Raw genomic sequence first — 21,001 nt, forward strand, 5'->3', positions numbered from 1 at the left:
GCTGGAAGTGCTGCTTCCCACGAGCCTCATAGCAAAGGAAAACCAGACATTGGTAAGCGTAGCATGTCTCCCACACCCAACTCGGTTATTCTTTCTTCCACAAGTTTTCACCCAACCTGGCATCTGACTTCCAGCGTACCACAGCACAAAGATGCAGGTGCTGATGTAAGAGGCAATCGTTTCTTTGATGAGGTCATTTTGCCATCTCTACAGTTGACAAACCAGATTGTTATTTAAAGTGCCCTTGTCCTGTAAACTTGGTGGGTCCCCCAAAGTTTCTTGGGCTACAAGGATGCTAAGTCTGTTGGTGGTTGCCAGCTCCTAGGCTTGTTGGCATCCTGATCAGACACAAGGAGTGTAGACTAGTTAGCCTTGTTCGTTTCCTGAACTACATGTGCCCCCATTCTGGCCTTGCTGAGGTGCTGGGCCATTTCCCCAGTCTCAGAGGCAGGGTAGGTGTGAACTGCAAATTGTTTAAATGCCAAGTGCCAATTTTATGAGCATGGTGTGTGTGTGTGTGTGTGTGTGTGTGTGTGTGTGTGTGTCTGTGTCTGTCTCTCTGTGTGTGTATGTCTGTGTGTGTGTATATCTGTGTGTGTGTATTACAGCTCATCTCAGAGATCACAAAATCAACCATCATTTACTGAAGAAATGACTGCACTTGCTCACATCATCAGGCAAGCATCTCCTCCCTGGGGACCTCTGGAAGCCAGATTACCAGGTCATGGACAACTCAGCATTTACAGACATTTACTTTATTGTCTGCCATGTCTCTTAGCCCATTGCAGGGCGGTGCTCACCCATGGAGCAAGAAGGAATAGAGATGGTAAATGTTCCTGAAACTGAATTGCCAATTGCGTTCTTGGCAGTGGTGGGGAAATGCGTCAGGAGAGACGTGTGTGAGCAGTTTACTCAGGAGTCACCTTTCCTGCACTGATGGAAGACAAACACTGAAGATAATAGGCTACCTTCATGCGAGAGACTCACTGATGCCAAGGTCAGCAGAAGAGGCGATAGTTGCAACAGTGTGTGGAGAGGGTCAATCTATGGAATGAACTACTCATTCTGAAAGCTCTGCAGATCAAGACTTTATAATCCCAGGGCTCTGAAGGTCCCAGCCCTACAGAGTCCCAGAGGCTCCTAGGCATTCTCCCTGTGTGCGCCACACGTTCCCGTAGAGAAAGACATGCAGTGTCTCTGTTGCTTCGTTCATATGTGGGAGTGCAGGGATTCAGTCTATGCAACATGAGAAATAAAAACCCAGAGACAGATACTGGGGATCAAGCTTCAAGTGAAGATCAGAAAAGCAAAGCAGCCAGACTCTAACTCTTGCCCCTACCTCAGACTGAAAGGCGATCCTGTCTCCATGAGCTCTCACCATGCCTCAGACTGCTGCCTCTCCTCAGCATGGCTGGAGACTAATTGCCTCATGAGACACTTTGCTTCTTCCCTTTATCCCTCTCAAATCCTGGGATTAAAGACCTGTGATCCCAGGTGCTGAGATCACCTTTGTATGAGCGCTGTTTCTATTTAGAACCTCATGTTGCTCAGTGTGGCCTTGAACTAACAGAGATCCCTCCGCTTGTCTCTTGAGTCCTGGGATTAAAGGTGTGTGCCACCACTGCCTGGCTCTATAGCTAGCTAGTATGGCTGCTGGGATTAAAGGTGTGTATTACCATTGCCTGGCCTCTGTGGTTCGTGGCTAGCTTTGTTTTCTATATCCTCAAGAAAGCTTTAATAAATCATAAATAATATCACAAGTCTATGCACTGGTTACTTTTCTCATTCCTGTAATAGAATACCATACAAAACAGACAAAACAGCTTAAGGTAAGAAAGGCTCACTTTGGCTCCCAGTTGTCTCACATTTTGGCTCATTTTGCCATCACCAGTAAGTGATGGGAAAGTCATGGTGGCGGCATGAGGAAACGGCTGGGACATTGTTTCCACTCAGGAAGCAGAGGCTGATGAACACTGATGCCCAGCTTGTTCTTCCCATGTTATATACTTCAAGGACCCGGCACAGGGCATGTGTACGCGATAGCAGGGCAGGTCTTCCCACCTCTAGTAAGCCAATCTAGAAACCCCTCACAGACACACCCAGAACTTCAACTCCAATGTGATCCCAGCACCCGTAGATCTGACGGCCAGTGGCAACCATCACAATCTGGGCTCACAGTTTGGAGAAGCACATGGGGATGCTGTCTTAGAACTGCCCTAAGAATTGGAGGAGGGGTTGAAAAATCCTCAAAGAGACTAGACACAATCCCTATAGCATCCTGCCACAGACGGCCGATGACCCACACGCTTAGCAGGGAAACAAAGACTCCAAGCAGGGACCTCCCAGACATTGCCTTTGCATCTAAAACATGACTTTAGACATAAAGGTCATTCCACATGGAGGAGGCTAACAAAAGCCAAGCCATGCCGACTCTCAGGCCATGCTGGCTATCCTGGAGATATTCCTGGTAGAAGTTGCCAGAAGACAAGGGTGTTGTCCACACAGCCCTCAGCACCTCTCCAGGATCCACATCTAAAACCATATTAGAATCCTCTGTCATTCAGAGTGCACACTGTGCTGTGACAGAGGAGAAAGACATCCTCGGGCTCTCTATCTAGAAAGGAAGGCAGTGCCACGGATCGCTCCTGCCCAGGAAGATGGAGATGATGCCCTCAGAGACAGAGCTAATGAGATGTATCAAGAAAGACTCCCTCGAGTGCTCCTCTGTGCTTGGACTGTATGTGCTGGCTTACTTGGACCTCCCCAACAAAATCAATGTCCTAAGCTCTCACAACAGGGAGCAACAGGATCCGAGCCCAGTGCTAGCAATTGGCTGGGCAGTGCTCCACTTACTCGACTGTGTTCCCAGGCTGAGTTGGGAGGACAATGGAAAAGGCACTATCTGAAGATCATAAAAGAAACAGTCACACATTCCAATGAAGCGTCCATTTGATTAAATTAAAATGAAATAAAGGCCTTTCTTACAAAGGCATGTTGTTCTTGTAAAAACACAGGCAACACATGAGAAGATAAAGAACAAAGTCTAAGTAGCCCCAGCTGGTAAGTCTGCATTCTGGAATAATCACCACTTTGTCTCCTTCTGGAATCTTTTATACATAACTTACACATATATGTGTATGTATGTATACACGCACACACACACATTCTTACACTTTACAATGTGTTATGAATTTCTCTGCTTTTCACTTCTTTGATCGTTGGTGCTTGAGACAGGGTCTCAATATATAGTCTAGCTGATCTGGAATTCATTGAGTCTGTAACTCAAGTTGGCTTCTGTTTTGCAGTGATCCTCCTGCTTCTGTGTGCTAGGTGTTGGAATGATAGGTTGTGTTACCACACCCATCCTGTTCTCTCACATCACCATGCTTACAGCAAAAGTCCAAGAGCAACCAGAGGAAAGTGGTGGGAAGAGAGGCCACACTGTAGGGTGTCCATTCACTTTATGCCAACCACTCCCAAGTAAGCTAGTCACTACCAGATATACCAAGTGCACCCCAGGTGTGCCAAGTGCACCCCAGGTGTGCCAAGTGTACCCCAGGTGTGCCAAGTGTACCCCAGGTATGCCAAGTGCACCCCCAGGTGTGCCAAATGCACCCCCAGGTATGCCAAGTGCACCCCAGGTGTGCCAAGTGCACCCCAGGTATTCCAAGTGCACCCCAGGTGTGTCAAGTGCACCCCAGGTGTGTCAAGTGCACCCCAGGTATGTCAAGTGCACCCCAGGTGTGTCAAGTGCACCTCAGGTGTGCCAAGTTCATTCTGGTATGCCAAGTATACCCCAGGTGTGCCAAGTTCATCCTGGTATGCCAAGTGCACCCCAGGTATGCCAAGTGCATTTTCATGCATTCATTTGTCTTAAGAAACAACCTTAAGACCTTCAAACTATTTATATTTACATGTGAAGATAACAAAACCACAGGGTGTTAACTGACAATGAACTAAATTCTTATGCATCTGACTCTGACTGTCCCCAGACCCTGAGATGGTACCAAAGTCCATATTATCCAACCTTCATGGGGTACCAGAACCACCATTTTCCAGAGTACTCTGTATATGGAAGGAGAACCCCAAAATCTTGAATGGGACTGGTTATGTGCCTGTCTGTGTGTGCCCAATGTTTGCCTTCAGCTCCTGAAGTGGCCTCCAGAGGGTGTTACAGCAGAAGGAGGAATTTGGCTGTATTAATACTGATCACACACAGCTTCCATCAGTTGGGTACAAGTTGCTCAACAGACCTTCTCCACAACAGCTTTCCACTGCTGAGACCTGTGGAGGTATAGATATAGAATCCATGCACACAGTGCCCGGAAGGGTATCTGTCCTGGTCCACGCGCTCGGTAATCGTCAACTTCTGCCATCATGTTCTAAGAGATGTGTACAAAGGCTATGGAATGGTAATGCATCTTATCTAGTAGAACTGACTCTACCAGACAGAACTATCTTCTAGAACCTAACTGTACTTTGCAAGGTCCGAGAAATACCAATTTTGTCCGTGAGCTTCTATACCCCAAGTGGACTCGGAAAATCTGCTACCACCCGGCTTACATCTGACTACCAAGCTTGCCAGTCTTCTTGCCTTCCCTGGAGAACTCTCCTTTGTTCTTAGAAAAACCTCCTTGCTTCTTGACCTCAGATGAACTGCAGCCTGGCTTCCACACTCAGCCTGTGACCTCTGATGTGTTCAGCTACCCAGCATGCCAAATAAAAGGTCTCTGCCGCATTTTAACTGCATTTCTGATTTTATGTTTCTCAAGAGGTAGGAAGAGTGTCTGCTGCCTGGGACCATGCGAGTTGATGCCTTTTAGAAAAAGGCCTGCCAGACAATGCCTGGTAAGCATCAGTCATGACTTAATAAGTGACACCTCCATGTTGGATTCTATTTGAGGATCTGTATGCTAAAATGATAGCAGGGAGAGACCTGAACAAACAAAAATGTCCCTGCTAAGTGTCACTTATTGTTTAATAGACAATACCCATCTTGGAGTCCATTAGAGGTAAAATGACAGCAGGGAGGGACCTGGTAAAATAGAGCAAACAGAAACATTCAAGGGCAGCACGGGAAAGTCAACAAGATCAATCGAACTGTTTCAAGCCAAGGTCTGAGTTGGGCAAGTTCTAAGAATTGAGGACCATGTTGTCTGAGCCGACAAGGTTTGTGTTACTACATGACAAACCCCAAACACCCCCTGACTGTCCCTTGGCCCCTCTAGGACAACTCCTGCATGCCACACCCCACAAGTGGTTCACACTGCTTACTTGTTTCCCACAGAGACATTGGCTTGCCATGTCTGGAGAAAACACACATGGGACTTGACCTGGTGTCACTGCCAAAATGTAAACTGGTGTCAAAAAGAAATCACTATCCCCCTACACACGTCACCTCAAGAGTTCCTGTTGGGCAAAATATGACAAATTAACCACCAAAAAAAGAAACCGGGATAGGTTTAGTCTCTCAAAAACTGTGTCACAGTCATAATGTCCAGAACTTACTATTATTATTTTATGTGTATGGATATTTTGTCTACATGTATGTTTGTGCATAACTTGCATGTCTGGTGCCATCAGCGGCCAGAAGAGGGTATCAGATCCCCTGGAATTGGAGTTATAGACAGTTGTTAGCTCCCATGTGGGTGCTGGAAATTGAACCCAGGCCTGGGCAAAGGGTGTGGCCCCCTTAGCCAGAGGTCACATGCAACAGGTGTGACCCTCAGTGACATTCTTAGCCCTGCTTCATAGATGAGGAAGCTGAGGCATGAGGAGGTGAAGTGGATTGCCCAGGTTAGACGTAACCAAAAGGGTGATGGAAGCAAGGCTAGGACCAGTGCTCCCGCTCCATAGTGGGTACCTAGGAGGGTGTGTGCCTGTGTGTGTGTGTGTGTGTGTGTGTGTGTGTGTGTGTATGTGCACTCATGCCTATGCACATGACTGTGTGTGTGATCATGTGTGTGTGTCTGTGTGCAAGTATGTGTGTCTGTGTGTGGGGGGTGTCAGTGTGTTTATCTGCCTCTGTGTGTGTCTGTCTGTGTGTGGGTCTGTCCGTGTGTATGTCTGTTTGTGAGTGTGAGTTGAGTTCCTCTGTGTGTGTATTAAGGTGTATGTTTGCCTGGGGCAGGTCACACTCCTCCCAGAATGCTACTTCCAAGTCTGCCATCAATCTCCCATACATCCCTGTTGAGATTGGTCCAGCTTTCCCTCAGCCTAGTCGACTCCCCTTTCTGCTACAGACTCCAAGCTCAACACTCAGTCACGGTCAGCACACACTCAAGGCCCCCACAACTAGGCAGAACCCCATGTAGGGTTTCCCTAGAATCTTCTCATGAGCCCTTTTCCTCCCAATTAGCCTAGATGTAGCCATAGACAGTTCTAGAAATAGCCAGTGGACCAGACTTTCCCCACTGTGGCCTGGAGAGCAGCTGTGTGTTCCCCAGGGATTTTGCTCATGTTCCCAGACTGGTCCAGAGGAGAAGGGGGACTGGGCATAGTGTTCCTAACTAAAAGGGGTAGGTTCTCCACCTCAAGCCCCCACTTGCCTCAGAGGCTCTCATTTTGTAGCCTTCTTCATTTCCACTTGAGCTGGCCTGGACCACCCACTGTCCCTCCTGACACACTTAGGATAAGAAAACAAGAAGACACGCCCGTGCACACACCCCTGCTCCAGCCTCAGGGGCTCAGCTGGGCATGAAAGAGTGGCATGGCTCTCTTGCTGGCAAGATGCTGGGGCTGAGCTCTGCTGAGATCCTCTAAGCCAGGGCCACCATTCCTCTGACAGAGGTGACCAGTCCTTTTACAAGCCAATGTGGATGAGCCCATGCTGGGTCATAGTGTGTGGACACAGCCAGAACAGTAGGTGGCACCCAGTACTGCTTGGGCCAGGAAGGGCTGGTCTGATGTGCTCCTGGCACAGGGCGAGGCCCCTTCCTGCCCCAGCTCCCGCCCCTCCTGGACCTAGTGCTGCCACCCAAAGCTGGACAGACATCAGCTTCCTGACACAGCCTTGGGAGTCAAGGATCTGATTCTGGGAAGAGTGGGAAACAGCAGCCACCGGAGGTACCAGGAGGTGTGGCTACCAGGAGCTTGGCCAGGATTCTCAGGTAGAGGGCTGGGACCTCCCACCTGTCTGCAGGCTACTGCCTGCTCTAGGGGGTAGAGTTTGAGGAGAGCAGTAGAGATTGCATTGCAATCCAGCCAATGCAACAGACGGGAGGGGCAGCTGGGTCCCAAGAGTGGGCATTGTACAGATGGGGAAATTGAGGCCCAGAGAAGGAAGACGTGTCCTGGGGCTGTAGGTGGAGTCACACTTCAATCACAGGCTGATTCTCCTAACCCTGTGTGGATATAGAATAGACCCTGGAAGGCAGGTGTTGGGGTGGGGGAGGGAGAGAGGGTGGGGGAGGGGAGCTGAGCCGTTTCCTATGAAGGATGCTTGCACTCCCACCCCACTCCTCAGCTCTACAGGGGTTACTGAATGGGGTAATATGTAATCCACGCCACCCCACCCTATGCCTTCACCCCCACCCATCCAGTGACGCCAAGGACACCCACTGATAGTGACATCACCAGAAAGAGCCGGCCAGATGCCTTGATCACCAGGCTCTGAACTTCCCTTGAACTACTGCATATAGTTCGTGCTGTCATAGCCCCCATCTTGGAGATGAGACGGGGTGAAAAGAATTGTCTGATGGCTTGAGGTCTGAACTCATCAGGCACTGCCTGGAACAGCCATTTGGCAATTCTAAAGTGGAAGATAAGGGAACTAATGGGTAGCAGACCAGAGGATGGAAGCATGACCATCGCTTATTTATGTAACACCCGCTGTGCCCTGCCTAGGGCCAGGAGAGCTGGGCGGTAGCTCAGTGCCCACTCGATGGACTTAGCCCCTCTCTGTTTGCTCCCCCGATAACAGTGTTCACCTTGGTTAATATTCACTAGCAGACTCCCCCTCTGCACCCACTGTTTAAATACAGACTAGAACACGGCTCTGTCTCCCCAGCTTTGGTCACCACTCAGCTCTGGGACAGGCAAGCTGTGAGTATATGTTTCCCTGGGGAGATCTTGGAGGGGCCCCTGGGTCCCTGCATTTCCCAAGCGGGCAGCAGATCTGGGACCAGGGCAATACAAGGAAGATAAAGTTAATAGCACCTGTGGCACCTAGGTCTCCCGTTGCCATGGGAACAGCAGTCCCTAAGGTCCCTTCTTGAACCAAGCTGCCCATACCTAGCTAGTACCTTCAGGTGATTGGAGACTAAGACGAGGAGGGGCCAAGGTACAGCCACAGCCATTTCCAAGCAGGCAGCGCCTGCCCTTTTCCAGCCTTTCCTGTGTGGCCTTTTCCAGCCGCTCCAGCTCCTGTCCTGTACTCCCTTTCAGCGGATAAGAAGGTAAGGCTAGGACAGTAGGAGCCGTGGCCCTCAGGCTGCCTCTCCAGCTGCACCCAAGATTCACACCCTGCGGCCTCAGCTTGTAGGTAGCTGGCAGTCCCAGGCATAGTGGCCTGTGAGTTCTCCGTGTGTGTGTGTGTGTGTGTGTGTGTGTGTGTGTGTGTGTGTGTGTGTGTGTGTGTGATTTCAGCTCCACAGTTCCCCTATTGTGCTTATCTCCATTTTACAGACAAGGAAATGGGGAACAGAGAGGGTAATAATTTGCCCCGATCATATACAGCCCAGTGTTCAAGCTGGAGTAGCTGCTCCGAACTCCATACTCCTAACCTTGCTGACTGAGACCTCTAAGCTAGCCTCCAGGCCTCGGATAGTAGCTGTGAATAGCTGTTAATCTCTCTGCTCTATCAGAGAGAAGAGATCCCTCTTCCCCCAGCCAGCCTTGGACTATGGAGGGTGGGAGAGGTTTGGTTTATCACCATGGTGTTTTGGAAATTGAGATGGGCCAGGTCAAGGTGGCCAGATTCCCATGATTCTGCCAGAGCAGGGTAATAAGAGGTGCTTCTGAGCACTTTGTACATGTCTCTGCACATGGGTTCTCTGAACCAATTTGCCTTAGCATCCTCCAGTAACTGACAGTCCGAGAGACTAAGCAACTGGTGTGAGGTCCACACAGAGTAACAGTCAAGCCTCAGACCCGGCATTTGAGCACCAATGATTTCTGTCACTTAGCTAAGCTGCCTCCGTCCGGCATGATTTCAAATCTTCTGGCTTTGATTCTAAACATACAGAAGGGCTCAATCCTAGAACTAAACCACGGGGCTAAACACTAGCTCTTTTCTCAGCTGGTTCTGTGGGCTTTAGGATGTAGATGAGCCTGTTTGGACCTCAGTTTTCCCCGTCATAAAAATGGAGCTAATACTAAGCATTAAAGGAAGGTTAGATGAGATATGAGACACGTTTAGTGAGCATAGCCATAAGGACTGGAGTTCATATTCCCATTTTCACAGTGCGTGGTCACTAACAGGCAGTGCGTGTGGAGGTGATGGACATGCACCTGACTCGGGGAGGCACTGCCTAGCAGGAGCCCTTCTCTGGTCACAGGGGCCTCTGGCTGCTAAGCAGACCTCAGGACAAGGTCCCATGTGCAGGTGGAGGGCCTTGGGAGACTCCAGAGCCTGCCTGCCTGCCTGTGTGCACAGAGTCTGACTTTGTCCTGCCACGCCCCTTTCTTCAAAGGACACTGCTCTCCTCAGTGCAAACAGGAACTGAGGTTTATAGAGATGAGGTCATTTGCCTAAGGCCACTGGCAGTTAAGTGGTAGAGCTGGCCTCCCGCATGTTGTGGCCTGCCACAGTTGATTCTCTGGATCATTCATCTTCTGCTCCTAGCTGGAAACAGTGTAGAATGAAGCAAGGGGGGAGGCATCCCCTTTCTCTCGTCTCCCAAAGGCCACGCCCACCAGCCTCTGACTTCAGAATGGCACCCTGAGTGACCTCCAGCTTTTTGGCTTCTGTGATCCTATACCACAAGATCTTTAGCTTCTTCTTCCTCTCCAGTTGACCTGGGGGGGTCACAAGAGGTCACCTCTTACAGGTCAAGGCAAAAACAGGACTCAGGACCCTGAGGCTTGAAGGAATGGGCTGAGATGCAAAATACCCCTGACTGGACACGTGAGGTCAGAGTCAGGCCTGTGACAGTTAATATCCATTGTCATCTTGATTGCCTAGGTTCAGTTCCCAAGGCCTTTCTCAAAGAGGGTTAACCATGATATAATCTGCCCAAAATGTGGGTGGTCCATCCTGGGGGTGGGGGGCCCAGATGGAGTGGGAAGGAGAACGAGAGCTGAGCCTGGCTTTCCTCTGCTGTTTCCTCACCCTCTGGAAGGTGAGCCAGCAGTCACTTGAGGCTGCTGCCACCAGCATGCCTTCCCACAATGAAGCACCATATCCCTTCAAACTGTGACCAGAATAAGCCCCTCCCACTTAAGTTACTTCTCAACCATTTGGCCTGGTCTTGACATTCCCAAGTGTGAAACCTGGAGCTCATCGCTGGGTTGGTGTGTGGCAGGTTTTCCCCAGGCCTCAGCCCCTTCACCATCCAAGGAGGAGATCAGAGAGCTGATGGCACATGGGTAAGAGGGGAGAGAGTGTGCACCCCCTAGCAGGGCCTCTCTCCTCCCCCCGTGCTAGCCTTTCCCCTTTAAAGCTCAGCAGCCCCCCCAAATAGGAGAGCAGCCCCTCCCACCCCCCCACTAAACAGAGACCCTTGGAACTAGAGTCCAATGTCTGGGATGAGGAAACGGTTGAGAGTGTGTAATACTTGCCACACAAGCTTGGGGACCTGAGTTTGATCACTAGTAACCCAGGCGTGAGGCATGTGCTCTTGCAACGCCAGCATTGGGGAGATGGACGCAGGCAGCCCTCTGGCTTGCTAGACAGCCAGCCTCGCTGAACTGTCAGTCTTCAGCTCAGTGAGACACTGTTTCTTAAGTTGGATGACACCCGAGAAACCATACCTCCAGAGGACCTCTGGCCTCTACATATATGTGCACACACGTAAACATGTACTCACACATACAGAGTGCAGCATCTGTGCACAGCACATGTTCTCTGTGCGATAATGTGCCTTAATCTCTATGTTAAGGAGGTATATAAGACAGGAGCAGGGTCTCAGAGCGTTCCTCCTCCAGCCACATCGAGGACAGGAAGACATTGAGAAGTCTCGGGATTCTCCAGCCACATCAAGGACAGGAAGACGTTGAAGTCTCAGGAGTCTTTAGCCATGTTGAGGGGTACATAGCTTTCTGAGTGAATCTGAGGAGTAGTGAAATTGGGAGCAGTTTGAGGATTGCCCCTTTGGTCTGAGGTAAGAGCTAGTGACTGACTACTTTGCTTTTCTGATCTTCAGCCTGAAGCTTGAACCCTAATATCAGACTCTGGGTCTGTTTCTTTCTGTGGTACAATCCTCTTAGCTTTCCCCAGACCCACTCCAAACACCTGAGGTTGTCTGGTTTGTGCTCTTCCAAACACTGTTGAATGCCCAGTGAACAGTGATGGCCGTGCCAGGACTTGAAGCCACAGCCTCTGGCCTGAGGTCACTTGGTGTGTTTTGTCCCCACCCTGTGAAGGGTCAGCCTCTTAATGAAGGTGGGAAATTTCCACGGCGTTCACCACAATCCAAACAGGAGGTAACGGAGACCTGAGAGATGGAAATATACAGAACTAGATTCAGCTCTGGCTCAGTCTTAACACACTGACTTAAGAAAACTTTGACATGTACGACACAATGTGTGGTCAGCTCTCCAGCCTATTTACACTAAAGAGCAGAAGACACCATGGTGGGCAGAGAGATGCCATGCTTCATTTTGTCAGACAGTTGCAAAGATCCCTTTCACAGGCCGAGGGCAGGCAAAACTCAGTGATTCCTGTCTTCAACTTTACCCTGGTTTGCAGATTTGAAGATGTCTTTTATCATATTAAGACTGATAATTTTAACTATGTGTCTAGGGATTGTAGAATGTTCACCTAGCACACATGAAGCCCAGAGCTACATAAAGACGTCATGGTAGTGCACACCTGTCATCCCGGCACGCAAGAGGTAGAAGAGGGAGGATGAGGTGTTCAGGGTCATCCTCAGCTACATAGTCGGTTTAAGGCTAGCCTGGGACACGTGAGATTATCTCAAAACACTTTTTAAAAAGGTGTTTTCATTATTGAAGCAATAGCAACCATTCTTTGTAGCTGCAACCTCTGCTTCCCCAACTGTAAAGACACCATGGGGTTATAGACTAGAGGTGTGTGGCATAGCGGGAATTCCGTGGAACAGGGGAGGCTGTGACCTCGACTTTGACCATCTCTAGGCAGAGTCTGCCCTCTCTGGTGCAACCCAGGCCTTGCCCCTCCCTCTTACCTCACTTCAGCTCTGCAACACATCCCCCCTCCCCCTACCTGTTTTGAGTTTGCAATACCTGCCACCCTCCTGTCCCCACGACTGCCCTTTGAGAGCTCTTCCATGGCCCCAGCCCCCACTTTGTACAAGGCAAAACAAGGATCAAAAAGATTCACTGACTTGTCCTGGCTCACACAGCTGGTGAGCAACAGAGCCTGGGTTAGAGCTCAGGCTGTCAGGGGTGGGTATTTCAGCCCACCACAGGATACCCTCTCCTTAAAGCCGAAGCGGTAACTTCTGCTCCTCCTGAAGGGAGGCAAGAGTGGTAGCAAGGTGACAGACGGGAAGCCTACACAGCCTGGGGCTGGAGTCACAGAGCAGAGTGGTGACAGTCCCTCTTTCGGGGAACACCGCCAGGAACTGTGAGGTTCCTTGTAGGGACGGAGTAAGAACAGCCTGTGTGTTCCTCCTCCTCCATAGATTTGTTTTTTTATCTTATGTGTATAAGTGTTCTGCCTGAATGTATGTAAGTACACTGTATGTGTGCCTAGTGCCTGAGGAGGCCAGAAGAAGGCACCAGACACCCTGAAGCTGGTTACAGTTGTAATCTGCCATGTAGGCCCTGGGAATTGAACCCAGGTCCTCTGCTAGAGCACCAAGGGCTCTTACCTGCTGAGCCATCTGGGTTTCTTCAGAGCCTTAGACCTCCCCGTGTGCGCAGGTTCCTGGCCACCGGCGTTCGACTCTTCTGTCACAATCACCACACCATCAACATGGTCTCTCTGGGGAACAGAGGTGACAGCTGTGTCCAGATTCTGGAGATCTTCCATAGATTTTTCCAGTTTCAAGTGACTGTTAGTCCAAATCTCGCCCCCCTTGTAATTACTGACAAGTCCATTTCTCACCCCGTGCCTTGGTTTCTTCCTCGTAAAATGAGGCTAGGACTTGTGGTTCAACGTCATTGCAGGGGGAACTTGAACTGATGAGAGCACTGGTCAGGAACCAGACCACTCCTTGTGTGTGACTTAGATCTGCTGTGTTATTTGTTGCTTGTCGACTTTGAATGTGTATCTTAACATCTCCCTTAGCAGGGGAGTGATCGTCTCCCCCACAGGACCCTGGGAGTTCACACACGGGAGGGCTCAGGACAGCACTGGGCACATAGAGAATGTCCAGTCACCTGCTCTTGCTCCCTAGCTTGGTTCTCACACATGCCTGTGAGGTGTGAGCATGCGTGTGGAAGCCTGTGCGTGTGCATATGGGGGACTCACATTGATGTTGGGCGGGTATTTCCTCAACCACTCTCCACTTTATTGAGCTCTCAATAATCCAAAAGCTCAGAGATTCTGGCTAACAAGCCAGCCAGCTTGCCTCAAGGATCCCATCTCTGCCGGACCCTACCTCCCATCTCCATGCTTGGATTGCAGGTGGCTACTATACCCACATTTTCTGTGGCTTCTGGACATCCAAACTCCTATTCGCACACTTGCATAACAAGTGCTTGGTTTTCATTTTAGCAGTTTCTCTTCAATTATAGCAGTTTGAAACAGTGCTTGATGTAGGCTGGGCACGCAGCAGCCCTTAACAGGCCGTGGTTACTTTCGCATTGTGCCAAGTGTCAGCTGATGGGAGTCACCGCAGCCTTGACTCCCTTGCAGCATGAATCTCTGTGTCTTGCAGAAAAATGAAGCCCTCCATCTCATGGGGGATCCTGCTGCTGGCAGGCCTGTGCTGCCTGGTCCCCAGCTTCCTGGCTGAGGATGCCCAGGAGACAGATGCCTCCAAGCAGGATCAGGAGCACCAAGCCTGCTGTAAGATCGCTCCAAATTTGGCAGACTTTTCCTTCAACCTATACCGGGAGCTGGTCCATCAGTCCAATACGACCAACATCTTCTTCTCTCCTGTGAGCATTGCCACAGCCTTTGCTATGCTCTCTCTGGGCACCAAGGGTGTCACTCACACCCAGATTCTAGAGGGCCTGGGGTTCAACCTCACAGAAATAGCCGAGGCTGAGGTCCACAAAGGCTTCCATAACCTCCTCCAGACCTTCAACAGGCCAGACAATGAGCTTCAGCTGACCACAGGCAATGGCCTGTTCATCCACAACAATCTAAAGCTGGTGGATAAGTTCCTGGAAGAGGTCAAGAACAGTTACCACTCGGAAGCCTTCTCTGTCAACTTCACAGACTCAGAAGAGGCCAAGAAAGTGATCAACGGTTTTGTGGAGAAGGGAACCCAAGGAAAGATAGTTGATTTAGTGAAGGACCTTGACAAAGACACAGTTCTTGCCCTGGTGAATTACATTTTCTTTAAAGGTAAGACTACATAACCAGGTCAAGCTGGTTCCCAAGGAGATACATGGCTCCTAAGCTTTCACTCTGGGCTGTGCCACTCTGTCCCATCACTTTCCTTACTCTCCAGTGGTAAACTCTGTCATATTTTAAATCATCAATAAGTTAGGGAATTGTCAACAATCAAAACCACTGACCTCGCCAGGCGGGGTTCACAGCACTCAGGAGGCAGAGGCAGGCGGATATCTGTGAGTTCGAGACCAGGCTGGACCAACAGCCTCCAAAACAATACAGAGAAACCCTGTCGTAAAAACCAAAAAAAAAAAAACTGACCTCTTTGAAGGACTGATCAGTGGCTTTATTGTCCTCGTGCTCACTGAAGACCCCCTACAAAGGAGTCTCAGAATATGTGATTCTTCCCCAACCTCAGAACCAAGTATATCTGGTGGTGTGAAGAGAGCACTCCTCCATGAGTAGCTCTTATTTTGAGTAGCTCTTTTGGTGCACACCAGTATGAACTCTGGAAGCATGACCTTACATTTTACCACTGCTGCCTTTTAGTCTTGATGTTGGACAAGCCATTTTAAGTGTTTGGGGGAAGGCTGTCCATATGACCAGGGTCAAGGCTAGCTGACTGCTGTGAGGTGATGGAAGAGTTAGTGAATACAGTGTACACAGGCACTGTTTGGATGTAAGCACTGATCAACTCTCCTTGACCCTAGCCTCGGCCTCTTGCCTGAAGTGGTTAGGACAGGATTCTATCCTAAGCACCTGTACCCCATAGAAACCATCTGAGGAGGGTCTGGGAGTCAAAGATAGGAGCTTCCCTGCCCTTCATGGCTCCTTTGCCTCTAGGCAGAGTCTTATGGAGCAGAATATCAGGCCATGGTCAGCATAACTCAAGTCCTGGCTCTTCTGTGACAAGGGCAGATGTCAGCCCCCCCCAACCCCTTCACCTCTTCCTATCCAATAATAAGGCACGGTTAGGGCTCCTCATGCTATGCTCCTTCTGATGGCCTTGATGGGGGATTCATGAGGGCCTTGCCTACTTTAACAGCATTGGTGATAGGTCCCCGAGACCTTCACCCATTCCAATGATCTTGATGGCAGTGTTCTTACACTACAAATGGCCATCTGCACTGAATCCTGAGATGTGGAAAGGGACTTAAGGTGCCCAAAATGTTTGTCCTGAGTGGTAACTGAATTCACAGTTACCAATGAGCATGCTATCCTGATAAGAAGCTAGCAAACAGAATTGCTGTCAAGATTTCCACTTATAACCCCAGGTCACCTTTCAATAAGCATGTAACACTTAAAACACTTTCTAGATATTGGGATTGGTGGCTGTGAGCTTCTGTGATCTGTAAAGTGTGAGTCCTCTAGTCCTGACCTCACCAAAGTCCCTGGGTAGTCTGGAAGATTAGTGGAGGTCCCCTGTGAAAAGCCAAGGCCCTGGGCCACCACTTCCCCGGCAGAGCTCTCTTCCCACTTTCCCCCCTCTGCAGGCAAGTGGAAGAAGCCCTTCGATGCAGACAACACTGAGGAAGCTGACTTCCACGTGGACAAGACCACCACGGTGAAGGTGCCCATGATGAGCCGCCTGGGCATGTTTGACGTGCATCATTGTAGCACTCTGTCCAGCTGGGTGCTGCTGATGGATTACCTGGGCAACGCCACTGCCATCTTCATCCTACCTGATGATGGCAAGATGCAGCATCTGGAGCAAACTCTCAACAAGGAAATCATTGGCAAGTTCCTGAAGGACAGACACACAAGGTGACTCCCCAGACAGAGACCTTCCCCTGACCATTCCGATCCTGACCCCAAAGTCACAAAGTGCTGGCGGAGGGTGGACTCTATCCCAGGGCCACAGTTTAAGTGCATAACCTTGGGCTAAAAATAAGCCTTCAGCTCAGACAGTGCTAGGCAGAGTCTGGGGAGGGAGAGAGATGAGAGAGACCAGGCCCTGCTTTGGAGGGACTTCCATCCCCAGAGGACACAGTGTTTTCTAACCCAGAGCCCAGGCTGAAATGTCAGCAGTACTAGCATACATTACAGCTGAACTAAGAACCAAGACTGGTCTCAAGCCCTGACCAGAGCTGATGGTAGAGATTCGGGTGGGAAGTTTATAGGAGAACGCAGGAGAGTCTGCATGTACAGCAAAGGACCAGCGATAGAGAAGTCTGGGCAGGTTTGCAGAACACTCTCTTCTGTCACTCCTCAGTGGGGTTCCAGGACCCAGAAGTCCTACAGTCTTCTCCATAGGCCAGAGGACCTGCTCTGAGCCCAGACTCTGCTGCCTTTTGGATGAGGAACCGTGTGAACCACATAGAGCTTCTGGCAGGCATGAGGTTAGGTGGGGCCAGAGATGACTTTCCTGGCCCAGCCTGGCCTCTGTTTTGGCTCAACACTCATAAAAATGCAGAGAGACACACAAGCCTGCAACCAGAATAGGTGACAGATCCTGAGGGCCATCAAGACCCTGTTGGGACCTCCTCTTGCTCTGTGGAAATGGAGAGCTGAGCCATCAGCCCTGGGAGGGTAGGGGAAGTATCACTCTGTTGGACTGGCCCTAGCTCCCCTGAGAATCAGATCCAAGGGGTATTTGTGACTTGAGAGGAGAGAGAGATTGACTGAACACCATAGGGCATAGTGAGACATGGTTCTATATGAACACCCTGAATCTTCCTGGAGGACTTCTCAGCGGAGGTGGCACTCACTTTAGGGGCTTCCAGGAACCTATCTGATTGATCTCATTGTCATAGGCAAATAGGGACTGTGCCAAAGAAAAGCACATCAAAACGACTTTCTCATACTGCTGTGGGTAGTGACATGTTCAGTGAGAAAAGCAGCCAGAAATAGTTCCACAACAGGGTGGGTCTCAGCAGATCCCAGAGGTCCCATGAAATTCCTTTAACTCTTTCCCACCACCAGGTCAGCCAATGTACACTTCCCCAAACTGTCCATCTCTGGAACCTATAACTTGAAGACAGCCCTGGATCCGCTGGGCATCACCCAGGTCTTCAGCAATGGGGCCGACCTTTCTGGGATCACAGAGGATGTTCCCCTGAAGCTTGGCAAGGTGAGGTTATGTGAGTGTGGCGGTGTATCTGCAGAGCAGCACAGTGTGTGGGGTAGCTCAGCACAAGGCTCTCGAAGAGGGAAAGAGTCTGGGCTGAGCTCTTCTTGAGGACTCCCGGGATTTACCCAGACAGGGTGTGGTCAGGTGTCAGCTGGGAGGGTGGATGGAATTATGAGGCCTTCCCTGAGGTGCTACCCCAAGTCTTTGTCTCCAGTTTATTTATACTCATGTAGAGGCTCAGGTCTGTTGACCTCAGAGTGTTGAGGAGCCATCCCTGACATTTAGAATAACAAGTAAATGGCCAATTTTGAATTTTGAGTTCAACCAAACAGGTCCAGAGAAATGGAAGGCAGTTGAGAATGGGCAGGGCATTCTGAAGAATCTGGACGGTGAAGGTCGTCTTTAGAGCCCCTGTGACAGCATGCTCACAGCTCCACACTGGAAAGGGGACACTTGTGCAGAGGACATGAAGATCCTGCCCTTGAGAAGCCATGGGCTACACCCAAGGCCATAAGAGATGGAATCAGGAAGGGAGAATGGAGGAGAGTGGGACCAAGGCAGTCAAAGACAGAGAGACAAGGAGAGGCCTCAGGCAATCACCATGCAAGGGGGACTTGGGGAAGAGCAGGGGTACATGGATGGAGACACATTCCCTTGTGACATCCTCCCTGGATGAGTCCCACATGAGATCTTGCTCCAGCCAGGAGTGACAGTCACACCACCTCTGACCAGCCTTTACTTCTCTCTCCACAGGCTGTGCATAAGGCTGTGCTGACCATCGATGAGAGAGGGACGGAAGCTGCAGGGGCCACATTTATGGAAATCATCCCCATGTCTGTGCCCCCTGAGGTGAACTTTAACAGCCCTTTCATTGCCATAATATATGATAGACAGACAAAGAGCCCCCTCTTTGTGGGAAAAGTGGTGGATCCCACACGTTAATCACAATTCTCAGTCAGATGTCATCTTTTCTGGATTGGGTCCCCTCCCCAGTGACATTAAACACAGGCTGTCCTGGCCCACCCATGCCTGAGTGCTTCTGCAAATGCTCAACTCTGTGGTGTATGTGTCTCCTTATGTCTTGAGTTTGTTATGGACTTGAGGTCACAGTGTGTCTTAGTGTCCCCTCTAACCATGCAAATAGGTTGTAATCAGAGAACCATGGCTGAGATCACAGGCTCTGGTCCTGGAACCATTTGTTCCCAAAACCATGTCATCTCTGGAAACCCAGAGGGGACCATGTGGTTCACACTCAAAGACCCAGGGTCCACCAAGTGCCCATGTCCTCTACTGACTTCTCAACCTCTGTCCTATGCCCCTGGCTGGAGTCCCTCCCACTGCCGGAGAGGCCACACCCCATGGTGACCCTGTCAGACTCCAAGAACTGCCAGTTCAGGACCAGGCTCATGCTTCAGCATCTCTAGGTTCCATCAAGGCTGGGTCACATGCTCCTATTATTATTCTACCATGTTACTTCACCACAACTGGCCCCTCCATCTCACCTGGAATTTCCTGAGAATGGTTGGAAGAGATTGTTGGTGATGACTGTTATATGTCTTCCTCAGAATATCTGAACAAACATCTACTCACCCTGGACAGGGTACTAATGATGTCACTGCACCCAAGTCTAGCTTGATGAAGCAATGAGTCTACTGGGGTAATTTGCAGAGCATAGGTACCCGAGGGCAGCCTATCACTGCAAAGTCCACCCACAGCATGAGTGACAAGTCGTGATACCTGCATCTTGGGAGCTCCCTGTACAACTTGCAGTCAACTCCACAAAAGAGTTTCCTTTCCCCAGCTATTGCTTACTGCCTCCTTATGGTCAGGGAGGGGCTTTTGGTCAAGGAGGAGCTTATAAACCTCCTCATAGCTTTCATAGGCTTCCTGAGTCTTGTTTTATACTTTCTGTCATGTGTGAGCCTCTCTTCTCCCTCCTCTCCTTCCCCCTTCTCTCCTCTTCTCTCTCCTCCCTTCTCCCCATCTCTTCTCCATCCTCCCTCCTCCTTCTAGAAAAGAACATTTCAGTTCAAAGCAAATAACTACACAACAAGATAACTACACAATACAGCCCTCTTCCTCCAAGGAACTAGGACAGGATCCAACCCACTCCTTGTGGTTTCTTCCCTCTTCAGATATTTGGAACAGGGACGCACACATCTCCTAGAAGCAGACCCTCCCCCAATAAGCAGTTTGGGCATCCCTGGTCTCAGCCTGTCTCCAACTCACATATATAGGCCTACCAGGTCTTATTCTGCTTACTCCATGGCTCCCAAATTCATCCTTAGTCACAAGACCATGGTCTGTGAATGGCTCTAGATGGCCATCACAGGGCCTCCTAGGCTGTGGGACAGAGCCTACTTCTATGGACCTGTCGTGTCCAGTCTGGATTAGCCCCATGCTGCAGGGGCCATCTATTCAGGACTGATGCCTTTGGGGCTGCAATCAGAACCAGCCAAATAGTCCTGGGTTGAACCCTGAGTGGAGGCAGGATAGGCTAACTACCCAATGGAGTTAAAGACAAGACAGAGACATCTGGTCATATCAGGAGGGCTCCCAGTTAATATTGAAGGCCATGGTTTATTGTTCCATCATCTTAAGTAACCATCCAAAGGTGGGGGAATGGCAGAAGACATCTATTATCATGTATATAGGGCTGGTAGCTGATATTTCCCTTAATCCTAGAGACACTACTTTGCAGCACATACTCAAGCCCTCAGGTACCCCACAGCAGCACATCTCACTAGCCCTCAGGGTGGGCATAGATTCACCCTGGTCCAAGTCTTTTGTTACTCAGAATAGGAGCCATGCCCCTCTGAGGCCAGGCCATCCTGTGGTAATCAGCTGACATCTAAAAGACATTAGAAGTTCTGAGCTCTCAGAACTCATGGCCAGGTGGAATGTATTTCCAGAATATTACATGGGCCCTGACATGAACCCCAGGGTTTCTCCATGGTCACTTCTGCCTGATTCTCTATGGTGTCCATGCCCCAGCTCTTCCCTTCTCTGTCTACCCCATGGCCTTCTGGGGATAGTCACATCTCCAGTGCTGTGGCAGGAGGCTGTCTTGCAAGCTGCCCTGGTCACCAGGCCAGAAGGCCCCAACAACTGTGACAGCCAGAAGTCCATTGGATGAAACGGAATGGACCTGCTGCCTGACTTCCCTGGGATGCTCTTATCCTGGGGGTGCCCTGCCCACTCTAAGATGCCCTTGGGGTCCTGCTGGTTACTATCAGGATGAGAATCACGAGGCTGAGTCATGGAGTTTCCCATAAGTACTAAAGGTCACAACTCTGCAATTTCACATGGGTTAGCCTATTACTGGGTCCTGACTGTTGGCTGAA

At 50.1% G+C, this 21,001-nt stretch overlaps 1 protein-coding gene across 3 annotated transcripts; it reads left to right on the forward strand.

The window, feature by feature from the left end:
* The first annotated feature begins 6,956 nt into the window (after nt 1–6,956).
* On the forward strand, nt 6,957–18,710 carry Serpina1 (serpin peptidase inhibitor, clade A (alpha-1 antiproteinase, antitrypsin), member 1). Of its 3 annotated transcripts, none has more exons than XM_013112053.3 (5): nt 6,957–7,109; nt 13,965–14,599; nt 16,081–16,351; nt 17,510–17,657; nt 18,411–18,710. In XM_013112053.3, the coding sequence occupies exons 2-5, from the start codon at nt 13,969–13,971 to the stop codon at nt 18,597–18,599; spliced, it is 1,239 nt and encodes a 412-aa protein (XP_012967507.1). In that variant the 5' UTR covers nt 6,957–7,109; nt 13,965–13,968; the 3' UTR covers nt 18,600–18,710.
* Nucleotides 18,711–21,001: the final 2,291 nt, after the last annotated feature.

Source organism: Mesocricetus auratus, unplaced genomic scaffold (genome assembly GCF_017639785.1).
Source record: "Mesocricetus auratus isolate SY011 unplaced genomic scaffold, BCM_Maur_2.0 Super-Scaffold_15014, whole genome shotgun sequence".
NCBI classification, from domain to species: domain Eukaryota; kingdom Metazoa; phylum Chordata; class Mammalia; order Rodentia; family Cricetidae; genus Mesocricetus; species Mesocricetus auratus.

Coding starts and splice junctions, on each gene's coding strand:
- Serpina1 (XM_013112053.3), top strand. CDS start 13,969: ATGAAGCCCTCCATCTCATGGGGGATCCTGCTGCTGGCAGGCCTGTGC. Junction 14,600..16,080: donor GAATTACATTTTCTTTAAAG/GTAAGACTACAT, acceptor CCCCCTCTGCAG/GCAAGTGGAAGAAGCCCTTC. Junction 17,658..18,410: donor TTCCCCTGAAGCTTGGCAAG/GTGAGGTTATGT, acceptor CTCTCTCCACAG/GCTGTGCATAAGGCTGTGCT.